This window comes from Gouania willdenowi, chromosome 24, assembly GCF_900634775.1.
Source record: "Gouania willdenowi chromosome 24, fGouWil2.1, whole genome shotgun sequence".
NCBI classification, from domain to species: Eukaryota; Metazoa; Chordata; class Actinopteri; order Blenniiformes; family Gobiesocidae; genus Gouania; species Gouania willdenowi.
The window spans coordinates 25,857,342-25,872,618 of NC_041066.1; the positions used below are offsets into that span (position 1 = coordinate 25,857,342).

Genomic DNA, 15,277 nt, shown 5'->3' on the forward strand with positions numbered 1-15,277 from the left:
GAAGTGTCTGTTGTGCTCTAAACAACTGGGTTATAATAATAACACCTCAGCTATGCTAAGGCACTACTGCATGGCAGTGTGGATTCCAACCAGGGTGAACCAAATATTGCTCGACTTGAAAGTCCCCTTCAATATTGGGAAAAACATAAATCTACATTTCCAAATCTGTACAAACTTGCCATTACATATCTATGTACACCTGCATCATCTGTGCCCTGTGAACGGGTTTTTTCAAAGGCGGGTGAAATCCTGTGCAAAAAAGAAATCGCCTAAGTCCAAATACTCTCGAAAAATTATTATTTTTAAATAAAAATGAATAAATGTATTTTTGTTTTTATTAAACTCTGTCAATAGTTGCATAAGCACATACATGAACAAAGTCACACAAGCTCATTTTACATCACAACTTTCTCCACATTATTGGCTGTATTCTTTCAGACCATAGTTCAGATCCCACCATTTGTTATAGGCCCTTGGCATGTATTACATTTTTTTGTCCACATGATGGCGTAGTGGAGCATGTATCACTGCGACCCTTCGAACCATGTGCTGAGTAATAGGCTGTGATCCCTCAATGCTTCATGAGGCTTCATATTGCCATCACTAATAATAATTACAATATTTACAGCCTGCTTCGTCCTTGCCAAGAATTGGTACCTTCCATGTACTCAGCTCCCCTTCAAGCACACACACCCTCCTGTAGTGCTGAAGGCCCTTTATATAGCCTGAGGCCCCGCCCCCAACACAATGAAAATAAAGAAACCAACAGTCTCTCTACACACAGAAACCAAATCACAAGATAAGTATTTTTAACAAACTACAAAAAAACTAACCACAATAATATATTTACTAACGGCTCAAAAATTCCCCAAAAGAGAAAATAAAATAATTCTTTACTGAAACCGTAAAGTCACCTGACGTCCCGTGACGTCACTCATGCGCGCCCTGCATATGACGCAATATAATGCGGAAGACGTATTCACTCAGGTTGGCTGGTGAGTGTATGAATGAGTGGCGTAAACCGGTGAAATGTTTGCAACTTGGAGAAACTATGGATATGAAAGGAGTTGAGCAGCGGCCAAGTGTGCACCCATGGCACCCATGGCACCCATGGCGGCTGATGACAAGAACCCTGAGGACCGTAGTAAACGGATGAAGCGGTAAGAAAAAGCTGGTCTGAGTGAGTGTGAATGTATATGTGTGCGTTATCGTCGTGGCCCCCCCCCCCCCCACTAGCTGATGGGGCTACTCCGTCACAGTAACCAAGGTAACAATAGGTAACCATAGGTAACCATAGGTAAAGTGCTTTTATAAACACTGATTTAGTTCTATGAAAATAATCATATGATAACATCACACAAACATGTTGATAATAAAATAAATCCTACTTTGATGCATCGTTTATAAGAAATAGTTCATATTTAATGACTGAATGTTAAAAGCTCTGCTCGATGATGAGTGAGCATTGTGTTGTGTGCTGATTCAGCATATTTAGTGACTGTTTATTTCACTGGTGGAACAAACATTTTTAACACAGGGTTAGTATTTTAATGAAATGGTGGAATAAATACAGCATTGATTCAATGGCTGTGGTAAAGTTGTCTAATATTATTTCTAAAATATATAAATGACCACATCTTGCAAATATGTTCGTCCTGTATTATGTACTGATGACACTTTTATAATAACTCACTTTAACACTTTAATCACTTATATATAAATGATGAACTATCTTTGATCTCTAAATGGTTCCAACTCAATAAATTAAAACTTAACATAATTAAATTAAACTTTGTGATCTTTTGCAATATAAACAAATGTTCTCCCAGAGGAAGCAAAATAATGCATTAATAGAGTAAATACCACTAAATGTATATCAGACCTTACAAAATTAACTAGTTTATTATGAAAAGTGTGTTCTTTAATTAATTCCTCTGCTCATTTAACTTTATACAGCTTTTTATTTCCTGATCTGAATTATTGTAATATTGTCTTTGAGCTTCATATCTACACTACAAGAAAATGTCTAATATTCAGAAAATAATATTATGATTATAATGTTCACAAATCACTAACTTATACTTAACTAAGATATTTCATGCTTGTCTTAATGTTAGTAAACTTTATAAAACAAATGTGTTTTTTGTATTAAAATAAAAAATATCAGAACATTCCAGAGAAATATAACTAAACAGTGTAAAATATTTATAATATCCTGTGGATATCATGAAATAAACAGAACAACTGATGAAGATGATGAATTTAGTTTGAAATAGTTTTTCTACATAAGTTGATAAGTTGGTTCAGACGATGCTATCTGTAGCAGCGCTACTAGCCCCGCCCACATCCTCTACCACAGAGTGGTCGACTAATAATAATAATAATAATAATAATAATAAAAATAAACTGTCACTACAATCATTTATCACTGACTTTGTTCATTTGTCACTCATGTATTTATTATTGGTTCTGAACCCTGTCTGAGTGTCAGTGTGGATTGGAGACACTGTCTGCTCTACTAGGACCATTGTCCCTGCTAGCTGCTACATGTTAGCATTGAGGTGTTAGCTGCTACATGTTAGCATTGAGGTGTTAGCTGCTACATGTTAGCATTTAGGTGTTAGCTGCTACATGTTAGCATTGAGGTGTTAGCTGCTACATGTTAGCATTTAGGTGTTAGCTGCTACATGTTAGCATTGATGCTAGCTGCTACATGTTAGCATTGATGTTAGCTGCTACATGTTAGCATTGATGTTAGCTGCTACATGTTAGCATTGAGGTGTTAGCTGCTACATGTTAGCATTTAGGTGTTAGCTGCTACATGTTAGCATTGATGCTAGCTGCTACATGTTAGCATTGATGTTAGCTGCTACATGTTAGCATTGATGTTAGCTGCTACATGTTAGCATTGATGTGCTACATGTTAGCATTGAGGTGCTAGCCGCTACATGTTAGCATTGAGGTGCTAGCTGCTACATGTTAGCATTGAGGTGTTAGCTGTTACATGTTAGCATTGAGGTTCTACCTGTTACATGTTAGCATTGATGTGCTAGCTGCTACATGTTTAACATTGAGATGCTAGCTGCTACATGTTAGCATTGAGGTGTTAGCTGCTATATGTTAGCATTGAGGTGCTAGCTGCTACATGTTAGCATTGAGGTGCTAGCTTCTACATGCTAGCATTGAGGTGCTAGCTGCTACATGTTTAACATTGAGATGTTAGCTGCTACATGTTAGCATTGAGGTGTTAGCTGCTACATGTTAGCATTGAGGTGCTAGCTGCTACATGTTAGCATTAAGGTGCTAGCTTCTACATGCTAGCATTGAGGTGTTAGCTGCTACATGTTAGCATTGAGGTGTTAGCTGCTACATGTTACATTAAGGTGCTAGCTGTTATATGTTAGTATTGAGGTGTTAGCTGCTACATGTTTAGCATTGAGGTGCTAGCTGCTACATGTTAGCATTAAGGTGCTAGCTGCTACATGTTTATCAATGAGGTGCTAGCTGCTACATGTTGCCATTGAGGTGCTCGCTGTTACATGTTTAGCATTGAGGTGCTATCTGCTACATGCTAGCATTGAGGTGCTAGCTGCTACATGTTAGCATTGAGGTACTAGCTGCTACACGTTTAACATTAAGGTGCTAGCTGTTATATGTTAGTATTGAGGTGCTAGCTGCTAGATGTTAGAATTAAAGTGCTAGCTGTTACATGTTAGCATTGAGGTGCTAGCTGTTACATGTTTGCATTTAGGTGCTAGCTGATACATGTTAGCAATGAGGTGCTAGCTGTTACATGTTAGCAATAAGGTGCTAGCTGTTATATGTTAGTATTGAGGTGCTAGCTGCTACATGTTAGTATTGAGGTGCTAGCTGCTACATGTTAGCATTGAGGTGCTAGCTGTTACATGTTGGCATTAAGATGCTAGCTGTTACATATTTAGCATTGAGGTGCTAGCTGTTACATGTTTAGCATTGAGGTGCTAGCTGTTACATGTTCGCATTGAGACACTAGCTGTTACATGTTTAGCAATGAGGTATTAGCTGCTACATGCATTGAGGTGCTAGCTGATACATGTTTAGCATTGAAGTGCTTGTTACTACATGTTAGAATTGAGGTAATAGCTGCTACATGTTTAGTATTGAGGTGCTAGCTGCTACATGTTAGCACTGAGGTGCTAGCTGCTACATGTTAGCACTGAGGTGCTAGCTGTTACATGTTAGCATTGAGGTGCTAGCTGATACATGTTAGCATTTAGGTGCTAGCTGATACATGTTAGCAATGAGGTGCTAGCTGTTACATGTTAGCATTGAGATACTAGCTGTTACATGTTTAGCAATGAGGTAGTAGCTGCTACATGCATTGAGGTGCTAGCTGATACATGTTTAGCATTGAGGTGCTTGTTACTACATGTTCGCAATGAGGTGCTAGCTGTTACATGTTTAGCATTGAGGTGCTAGCTGCTACATGTTAGCATTAAGGTGCTAGCTGCTACATGTTTATCAATGAGGTGCTAGCTGCTACATGTTGCCATTGAGGTGCTCGCTGTTACATGTTTAGCATTGAGGTGCTATCTGCTACATGCTAGCATTGAGGTGCTAGCTGCTACATGTTAGCATTGAGGTACTAGCTGCTACACGTTTAACATTAAGGTGCTAGCTGTTGTATGTTAGTATTGAGGTGCTAGCTGCTAGATGTTAGAATTAAAGTGCTAGCTGTTACATGTTTAGCATTGAGGTGCTAGCTGTTACATGTTTGCATTTAGGTGCTAGCTGATACATGTTAGCAATGAGGTGCTAGCTGTTACATGTTAGCAATAAGGTGCTAGCTGTTATATGTTAGTATTGAGGTGCTAGCTGCTACATGTTAGCATTGAGGTGCTAGCTGTTACATGTTGGCATTAAGATGCTAGCTGTTACATATTTAGCATTGAGGTGCTAGCTGTTACATGTTTAGCATTGAGGTGCTAGCTGTTACATGTTCGCATTGAGACACTAGCTGTTACATGTTTAGCAATGAGGTATTAGCTACTACATGCATTGAGGTGCTAGCTGATACATGTTTAGCATTGAAGTGCTTGATACTACATGTTAGAATTGAGGTAATAGCTGCTACATGTTTAGTATTGAGGTGCTAGCTGCTACATGTTAGCACTGAGGTGCTAGCTGCTACATGTTAGCACTGAGGTGCTAGCTGTTACATGTTAGCATTGAGGTGCTAGCTGATACATGTTAGCATTTAGGTGCTAGCTGATACATGTTAGCCATGAGGTGCTAGCTGTTACATGTTAGCATTGAGATACTAGCTGTTACATGTTTAGCAATGAGGTAGTAGCTGCTACATGCATTGAGGTGCTAGCTGATACATGTTTAGCATTGAGGTGCTTGTTACTACATGTTCGCAATGAGGTGCTAGCTGTTACATGTTTAGCATTGAGGTGCTAGCTGATACATGTTTAGCATTGAGGTGCTAGCTGCTACATGTTGCCATTGAGGTGCTCGCTGTTACATGTTTAGCATTGAGGTGCTATCTGCTACATGCTAGCATTGAGGTGCTAGCTGCTACATGTTAGCATTGAGGTACTAGCTGCTACACGTTTAACATTAAGGTGCTAGCTGTTATATGTTAGTATTGAGGTGCTAGCTGCTACATGTTAGCATTAAAGTGCTAGCTGTTACATGTTTAGCATTGAGGTGCTAGCTGTTACATGTTTGCATTTAGGTGCTAGCTGATACATGTTAGCAATGAGGTGCTAGCTGTTACATGTTAGCATTAAGGTGCTAGCTGTTATATGTTTGTATTGAGGTGCTAGCTGCTACATGTTAGCATTGAGGTGCTAGCTGTTACATGTTGGCATTAAGGTGCTAGCTGTTACATATTTAGCATTGAGGTGCTAGCTGTTACATGTTTAACATTGAGATGCTAGCTGCTACATGTTAGCATTGAGGTGTTAGCTGCTATATGTTAGCATTGAGGTGCTAGCTGCTACATGTTTGCATTGAGGTGCTAGCTGCTACATGTTAGCATTGAGGTGCTAGCTTCTACATGCTAGCATTGAGGTGTTAGCTGCTACATGTTAGCATTGAGGTGTTAGCTGCTACATGTTACATTAAGGTGCTAGCTGTTATATGTTAGTATTGAGGTGTTAGCTGCTACATGTTTATCAATGAGGTGCTAGCTGCTACATGTTGCCATTGAGGTGCTCGCTGTTACATGTTTAGCATTGAGGTGCTATCTGCTACATGCTAGCATTGAGGTGCTAGCTGCTACATGTTAGCATTGAGGTACTAGCTGCTACACGTTTAACATTAAGGTGCTAGCTGTTATATGTTAGTATTGAGGTGCTAGCTGCTACATGTTAGAATTAAAGTACTAGCTGTTACATGTTTAGCATTGAGGTGCTAGCTGTTACATGTTTGCATTTAGGTGCTAGCTGATACATGTTAGCAATGAGGTGCTAGCTGTTACATGTTAGCAATAAGGTGCTAGCTGTTATATGTTAGTATTGAGGTGCTAGCTGCTACATGTTAGCTTGTGAGGTGCTAGCTGTTACATGTTGGCATTAAGATGCTAGCTGTTACATATTTAGCATTGAGGTGCTAGCTGTTACATGTTTAGCATTGAGGTGCTAGCTGTTACATGTTCGCATTGAGACACTAGCTGCTACATGTTAGCATTGAGGTGCTAGCTGTTACATGTTGGCATTAAGGTGCTAGCTGTTACATATTTAGCATTGAGGTGCTAGCTGCTACATGTTTAACATTGAGATGCTAGCTGCTACATGTTAGCATTGAGGTGTTAGCTGCTATATGTTAGCATTGAGGTGCTAGCTGCTACATGTTAGCATTGAGGTGCTAGCTGCTACATGTTAGCATTGAGGTGCTAGCTTCTACATGCTAGCATTGAGGTGTTAGCTGCTACATGTTAGCATTGAGGTGTTAGCTGCTACATGTTACATTAAGGTGCTAGCTGTTATATGTTAGTATTGAGGTGTTAGCTGCTACATGTTTAGCATTGAGGTGCTAGCTGCTACATGTTAGCATTAAGGTGCTAGCTGCTACATGTTTATCAATGAGGTGCTAGCTGCTACATGTTGCCATTGAGGTGCTCGCTGTTACATGTTTAGCATTGAGGTGCTATCTGCTACATGCTAGCATTGAGGTGCTAGCTGCTACATGTTAGCATTGAGGTACTAGCTGCTACACGTTTAACATTAAGGTGCTAGCTGTTATATGTTAGTATTGAGGCGCTAGCTGTTACATGTTGGCATTAAGATGCTAGCTGTTACATATTTAGCATTGAGGTGCTAGCTGTTACATGTTTAGCATTGAGGTGCTAGCTGTTACATGTTCGCATTGAGACACTAGCTGTTACATGTTTAGCAATGAGGTATTAGCTGCTACATGCATTGAGGTGCTAGCTGATACATGTTTAGCATTGAAGTGCTTGTTACTACATGTTAGCATTGAGGTAATAGCTGCTACATGTTTAGTATTGAGGTGCTAGCTGCTACATGTTAGCACTGAGGTGCTAGCTGCTACATGTTGGCACTGAGGTGCTAGCTGTTACATGTTAGCATTGAGGTGCTAGCTGATACATGTTAGCATTTAGGTGCTAGCTGATACATGTTAGCAATGAGGTGCTAGCTGTTACATGTTAGCATTGAGATACTAGCTGTTACATGTTTAGCAATGAGGTAGTAGCTGCTACATGCATTGAGGTGCTAGCTGATACATGTTTAGCATTGAGGTGCTTGTTACTACATGTTCGCAATGAGGTGCTAGCTGTTACATGTTTAGCATTGAGGTGCTAGCTGATACATGTTTAGCATTGAGGTGCTAGCTGCTACATGTTGCCATTGAGGTGCTCGCTGTTACATGTTTAGCATTGAGGTGCTATCTGCTACATGCTAGCATTGAGGTGCAAGCTGCTACATGTTAGCATTGAGGTACTAGCTGCTACACGTTTAACATTAAGGTGCTAGCTGTTATATGTTAGTATTGAGGTGCTAGCTGCTACATGTTAGCATTAAGTGCTAGCTGTTACATGTTTAGCATTGAGGTGCTAGCTGTTACATGTTTGTATTTAGGTGCTAGCTGATACATGTTAGCAATGAGGTGCTAGCTGTTACATGTTAGCATTAAGGTGCTAGCTGTTATATGTTTGTATTGAGGTGTTAGCTGCTACATGTTAGCATTGAGGTGCTAGCTGTTACATGTTGGCATTAAGGTGCTAGCTGTTACATATTTAGCATTGAGGTGCTAGCTGTTACATGTTTAGCATTGAGGTGCTAGCTGTTACATGTTCGCATTGAGACACTAGCTGTTACATGTTTAGCAATGAGGTAGTAGCTGCTACATGCATTGAGGTGCTAGCTGATACATGTTTAGCATTGAGGTGCTTGTTACTACATGTTAGCATTGAGGTAATAGCTGCTACATGTTTAGTATTGAGGTGCTAGCTGCTACATGTTAGCACTGAGGTGCTAGCTGTTACATGTTTAGCATTGAGGTGCTTGTTACTACATGTTCGCAATGAGGTGCTAGCTGTTACATGTTTAGCATTGAGGTGCTAGCTGATACATGTTTAGCATTGAGGTGCTAGCTGCTACATGTTGCCATTGAGGTGCTCGCTGTTACATGTTTAGCATTGAGGTGCTATCTGCTACATGCTAGCATTGAGGTGCAAGCTGCTACATGTTAGCATTGAGGTACTAGCTGCTACACGTTTAACATTAAGGTGCTAGCTGTTATATGTTAGTATTGAGGTGCTAGCTGCTACATGTTAGCATTAAGTGCTAGCTGTTACATGTTTAGCATTGAGGTGCTAGCTGTTACATGTTTGTATTTAGGTGCTAGCTGATACATGTTAGCAATGAGGTGCTAGCTGTTACATGTTAGCATTAAGGTGCTAGCTGTTATATGTTTGTATTGAGGTGTTAGCTGCTACATGTTAGCATTGAGGTGCTAGCTGTTACATGTTGGCATTAAGGTGCTAGCTGTTACATATTTAGCATTGAGGTGCTAGCTGTTACATGTTTAGCATTGAGGTGCTAGCTGTTACATGTTCGCATTGAGACACTAGCTGTTACATGTTTAGCAATGAGGTAGTAGCTGCTACATGCATTGAGGTGCTAGCTGATACATGTTTAGCATTGAGGTGCTTGTTACTACATGTTAGCATTGAGGTAATAGCTGCTACATGTTTAGTATTGAGGTGCTAGCTGCTACATGTTAGCACTGAGGTGCTAGCTGTTACATTTTAGCATTGAGGTGCTAGCTGATACATGTTAGCATTTAGGTGCTAGTTGATACATGTTAGCAATGAGGTGCTAGCTGTTACATGTTAGCATTGAGATACTAGCTGTTACATGTTTAGCAATGAGGTAGTAGCTGCTACATGCATTGAGGTGCTAGCTGATACATGTTTAGCATTGAGGTGCTTGTTACTACATGTTAGCAATGAGGTGCTAGCTGTTACATGTTTAGCATTGAGGTGCTAGCTGATACATGTTTAGCATTGAGGTGCTAGTTACTACATGTTAGCATTGAGGTAAAAGCTGCTACACGTTTAGCATTGAGGTGCTAGCTGTTACATGTTTAGTATTGAGGTGCTAGCTGTTACCTGTTAGCATTGAGGTGCTAGCTGTTACATGTTAGCATTGAGGTGCTAGCTGTTACATGTTAGCATTGAGGCGCTAGCTGTTACATGTTCGCATTGAGGCGCTAGCTGTTACATGTTAGCATTGAGATGCTAGCTGTTACATGTTAGCACTGAGGTACTAGCTGTTACATGTTAGCATTGAGGTGCTAGCTGATACATGTTAGCACTGAGGTGCTAGCTGTTACATGTTAGCATTGAGGTGCTAGCTGATACATGTTAGCATTTAGGTGCTAGCTGATACATGTTAGCATTGAGGTGCTAGCTGATACATGTTAGCATTTAGGTGCTAGCTGATACATGTTAGCATTGAGGTGCTAGCTGATACATGTTAGCATTTAGGTGCTAGCTGATACATGTTAGCATTGAGGTGCTAGCTGATACATGTTAGCATTTAGGTGCTAGCTGATACATGTTAACATAAATAATTAAAAAAGGGCAAGGCCAAATACGAGATTACATGCACATCATTGTAAAGTGCTTGCAGGTGTTATATAAAAAACTAATGCATTATCATTGTTAATAAATCATTTATTTTGACTAAAGTGGTCTTTGCTGAACTGGGCTTTAGTTTTTCATCCAGTATTTTTATTTAAAGTGTATTCTTGTTCTGTCCGTGCACCTTTAATGTTGTTCTTTGCTTTACTGTGCACTGAATAAATACATAAATGAATAATCTTAATGTCACTTCTCATATCTTCATAAACCCAAACAGAGAGCACAACTCCAAGGTATTGATTTGACTAAATATGCTTTATATTCATCTTAATTCTTCACAGTACAAAATTAAAAACATGTAACGTTTTCTAATGTTTTTGTCTTGCAGAGGGAGAGGCTGAGGAACATTGAGAGAATTTGCAACTTGCTTAGAAAAGTAAGTGAAGGTTTGTGTGTGTAACAATGTGTGTAGTGATCTACTAACTATCAAAGTCACACACACACACAGAGTGTATGTCATGTATCAACGTGCACAACAATCGTGGTGAAACCAGGCTCTAAGTTCACTGTGATGCTCAGCTGTAGTTGATCATAATCATGTTCTAAAGAAATCTGAGAAGCTGAAGCTGCTGCTCCTCCTGCCTGCAGGGCTCACGCAGGGATGAGGGAACGCTTCACTGTGTGCGTGTGTGTGTGTGTGTGTGTGTGTGTGTGTGTGTCCATTAAACAGCTGATGTTGAACCCTCAGGCTGTTCTATCGGTGTGTAAGGAAGACACTGTCCCTTTAATGACCTTTTTGGTGATTTGTATTGGAAAAATAAAATGATTAATAATAATATGATTTGTTGGATGATAACTTTTATCACAGCACTGCTATGCTGTGTCAGTGGTTGTTAATTATAATATAATTATAATTCTTCTTGGCTCAGTGACTAATTGTTGAGTCTTCACACACACACACACGCACACACACACACACACACACACACACACACACACACATCTGCTGTGAAACATCTGGCCCTCATTCACTGACCCTGAACAGAAACAAGTGGGTCACATGATGAATGAATGAATGTTGTTTTTAGCTCAGTAACCAAGGTTGAGAACCCCTGATGTAAAGAATGAAAGGTTAGACACAGAAGCAGAATTAATGTTTAGAATAGTTCATATTTGGTTGATTCAGTATCAACATAAAGAACAGCTTGAAGTAACTTTTGTTTCTTTTTGTCTTTGCTTGAAGCAAAAAGTCACAAAAGTTTCAAACTGTTTCCTCCTATTATTTCACTCAGTGGTTTATTATATTATTATATATATATAAACTCTTCCTCACCCACTGTGGGTGGTCTCTTTACTGTTCCTAACACTGTACTTTTCTGGACTGAGATGTCTGATGTATTTCCTGGGATCTGCTGTAGCCCCTCCTCCAGTTTGGGGGTCACTGCCCCAATGACCACGGGCACCACTGATGTCTTCACCCTCCAGACCTTCTCCAACTCTTCTCTGAGCCCCTGGTATTTCTCTAGTTTCTCATGTTCCTTTTTCCTGATGTTGCAGTCACTAGGTGTTGCTATGACAACCACAACGGCTTTCCTCTGCTCTTTGTCCACCACCACAATGTCTGGTTGGTTCTCCATTACCATTCTGTCCGTCTGTATCTGGAAGTCCCACAGGATCTTATCTCGGTCATTCTCTACCACCTTTGGAGGTGTTTCCCACTTTGACCTTGGGGTTTCCAGCCCATACTCTGCACAGATGTTCCTCTACAGTCTCAGGGTGTCTTAACATCGGTGGTATTAGGTATTTGGCCGTAGCTGCTTTCCTGGTCATCTCGTTGAGGTTGCCATTTGCTTGTGGGATTCTGAGTGTCTGCTATTGTTCCTTCTTCTGTGTGGACCACCTTCTCTCTCTTAGTCACCATCCGACCACACTTCTGTAGTCCCTGCCATTGATCGTACACATTCGTGTACCTCTTTAGGAATGTCTCGGGATCCCCCGAAGGAGCTGGAAGAAGTGGCTGGGTAACGAGAAGTTTGGGTCTCCCTGCTGAGGATTCTGCCCTCGCAACAGGCAACGGATAAGCGGGTGAAAATGAATGGAATATATTCATATAATATACTGTACATGTATAATATATTTATATAATCTACACATCTTATAATTATATAACGTGATCATATTACATTAACGTGTTACTCAGTAACTAAATTATTGCTATTTATGTTCATAAATGAGTTGTTTGCTAAATCTACCTTAGATTCTTCTCAATAAAGGTTATTTTTTTAATTATTATTTTTGGTATAAACAGAAACCTGATCATGTTTTTGTCATCATTCACACATGAAATACTTTGTAGTGGAATAATGTAATGTACACATTATAGAGAAGCTGAACATTCATCATCTTTAAAACTGATCCAGAATCAATATATTAAACTGGATCATTTCCTAAATCTAATCACCTGTTTCTGAGTCCATGTGAATTATATTTTTAGTTAAAATGTTCACAGATAAATAAACACGTTTCATAATAAACAATTTCTGTTCAATAACTTAAACATTCAATGAGTCCTAAATACATTCACAATATGTGATTAAGTGCTAATAATAATTATAATATGTGATTGTTATAGATTCACACATTTAAACACATTGATTTCAGTCCTATTGATTTTTCAGCCTCAGTCATCTCCTCTTCCTCTTCCTCTTCCTCTTCCTCTTCCTCTTCCTCTTCGGAGGGGTAGCAATCACCATGGCAATCACTCTCAGCTGGTGATTGGCTAATTGTGGAGCCTCAATAATATCCATCCATAGGGATATTTTTAATGATGTCAGTGCAACAAAAAAACGTGTTAAAAGCAGGAGCTGCACAAATCATTAGAATATTAAACATCTGATAATAAATAATAATAAACCTAATTAAACTAATAATATTAAACCTCTAACTAGTGTTTGTGTGTGTGTGTGTGTGTGTGTGTGTGTGTGTATCCAGTCAATCATAACCAACTACCACTTTTCAGAGGTTGTGACTCTAAAATTATTAATATTTAGCATAAAGAAAATACTTATGTAGGTCTTAATTAATAAATAATGTACTTTTCTGTATTTGTTTTAAAATATTTTTTCAGTCCTTGTTCAACTGCTTCATATTTTCAGGTTTGACTCATTCATATTATTCATGTAGTTATTTCTGACTCTATATAAGCTCATTGTTAGCTTTAATGTTATGGTCTGTATTATTAGCCTCAGGCCACTGACCATCAGTCATTCAGTGATAGGATCTAAGTTTACATGTTATTATTTATTATGTATTTAACCTGATTAATGGATTACACACAAGTGTGGTTGAGTTTAGTTCCTTGTCTTTCCTGCCATGATGGAGCCTAAATATCATTGGTCAGCAGCTCTTTAAGATGAATGTGGGCGTGTCTAGGGCGGGACAGGAAGTGAGGTCACATGCTCAACCTTCAAGTTGGGCTGTGACTTATAAAGGGGAAAGTGTGTGTTGGTTAAATAAATAAATCTGAATTTTTCACACACATTGATTTATAACGTGGTTCTGATGGATGGATGGATGGATGAATGGATGGATAAATGGATGGATGGATGGATGGATGAATGGATGGATGGATGGATGGATGGATGGATGGATAAATGGATGGATGAATGGATGGATGGATGGATGGATGTTTGAGGCTGTTTTTAAGCTCTCTGCAGGTAGAGGAACTGTTGAAGACAATATTATTGAGACTAAATCATGGTTCCCTAATTCAATTTACTGTTAATGTTTTACCCAAATAAGTAAATTAGTAAAGCCTAACGACAAAATTCAAAATGACTTTTCAAAGGTTCAAAGTTTAGCTCAACTTTAAAAAAGATTAAAGTGAACGTATTATGAAAAATCCACTTTTGCATATTACACATTACATATGAGGTAACTTGAGTGTCCACTGACACATAAAATATGAAATAAGTCCATCCAGTGCTTTGTTTGTTGTCCTTGTAAATCTACTAACAGAGGAAATTGTTCCGTTTCAAATTTTACACATTTGTGACATCACAAATGAAATCGAGAAAGAAAATACCCTCCCCTCCACTGGTAACTCCACCCATCGACTCCACCCCCAACCTGATTAAAACTTTTGCGAAAGTCCGTCATTGTTTTTCTCGCTAGTGAAGGAGTGATGGCTACCGTTTAAACTAAATACAGAACTTTCCTGCTTCTGGTGCCACGCCTCCACAGTGAACGTACACTATAGCGTTAGCACTATTTGTTTATGTGGAGGTGTACTCCGCTCTGTGGTTTGATACATTGGTGAACCTGTTCAATCGCCTCGTATCGCTGATCTGACATATTTGTGACACCATGCGACGCAGCGGTTGGAGAAAACAAATGATTATCACCTTAAATGGAAAATTCCTTTAGTTAGAAGCAGAGGAGGAGAAAGTGACTCAGCAGATTAACACTCTGGGAAGGCTCTGATTGGACGGGGGAGAACGTGACGCATCACGTCTATCAGAAAAAACACAACAAACCTTTTATTATTGTCAGCTATAACACAGAACGCCACATTAGAACTGTTTTCATATTTATTTCAATTGTAGTTTATAGTGTTGTGTTCAACACCACACTATCCGAGACCAAGACTTGCCCGAGACCAAGACAAGACCAAGACTTTCGGGAGCCGAGACCGAGTCAAGACCAAGACCGAGACAAACCGAGACCAAGACCATAAACATTTTTTTTTTTCAATTTAAAAAATATATAAATAAATAAAATTATGACAAGGTTCAACAGTTAAATAACATCTCTCTTTAATTTTAGTTTATTTTAAATACATTTGACGGACAAAAAAGGTGCCTGCAAAAAATTAACTAAAATATTAAAACTACTACTGATAAATTCACAATTATTCTACATATTTGAAAACAATATTTTTATGTCAGCTGAATGTACAGCAAGTGTTATTATTTCTGCCAAAAAATAATTATTCTGGTCCTGATTCTTTGAGTTGTTCAGGTTTAACACGTCACAGATTTCACAAGATATTTTTTTAGTTTAAAAAGCCTTTAACAGGTTATTTTTATTAATTCACTTAGTTGATACAGTTTAATTTGGTTACTGTAATATAATTAGGATATTCAATTAACAAAGGTTTCCAACTGTAACTGTAAAAGTTGT

The 15,277-nt window shown here is 38.9% G+C and overlaps 1 protein-coding gene across 4 annotated transcripts in view; it reads left to right on the plus strand.

Moving 5' to 3' along the window:
• Positions 1–15,277, plus strand: part of cnih3 (cornichon family AMPA receptor auxiliary protein 3) — a 57,787-nt gene that overhangs the window by 14,299 nt on the left and 28,211 nt on the right. For all 4 annotated transcript variants that reach the window (XR_003672968.1, XM_028440062.1, XM_028440064.1 and 1 more), the window contains exon 3: positions 10,485–10,532. Coding sequence is in view for 3 of the 4 variants with exons in the window: in XM_028440062.1 (XP_028295863.1) it covers positions 10,485–10,532 (48 nt within the window). In the remaining variant the exon portion in view is untranslated. The remainder of the gene's footprint in view (positions 1–10,484; positions 10,533–15,277) is intronic.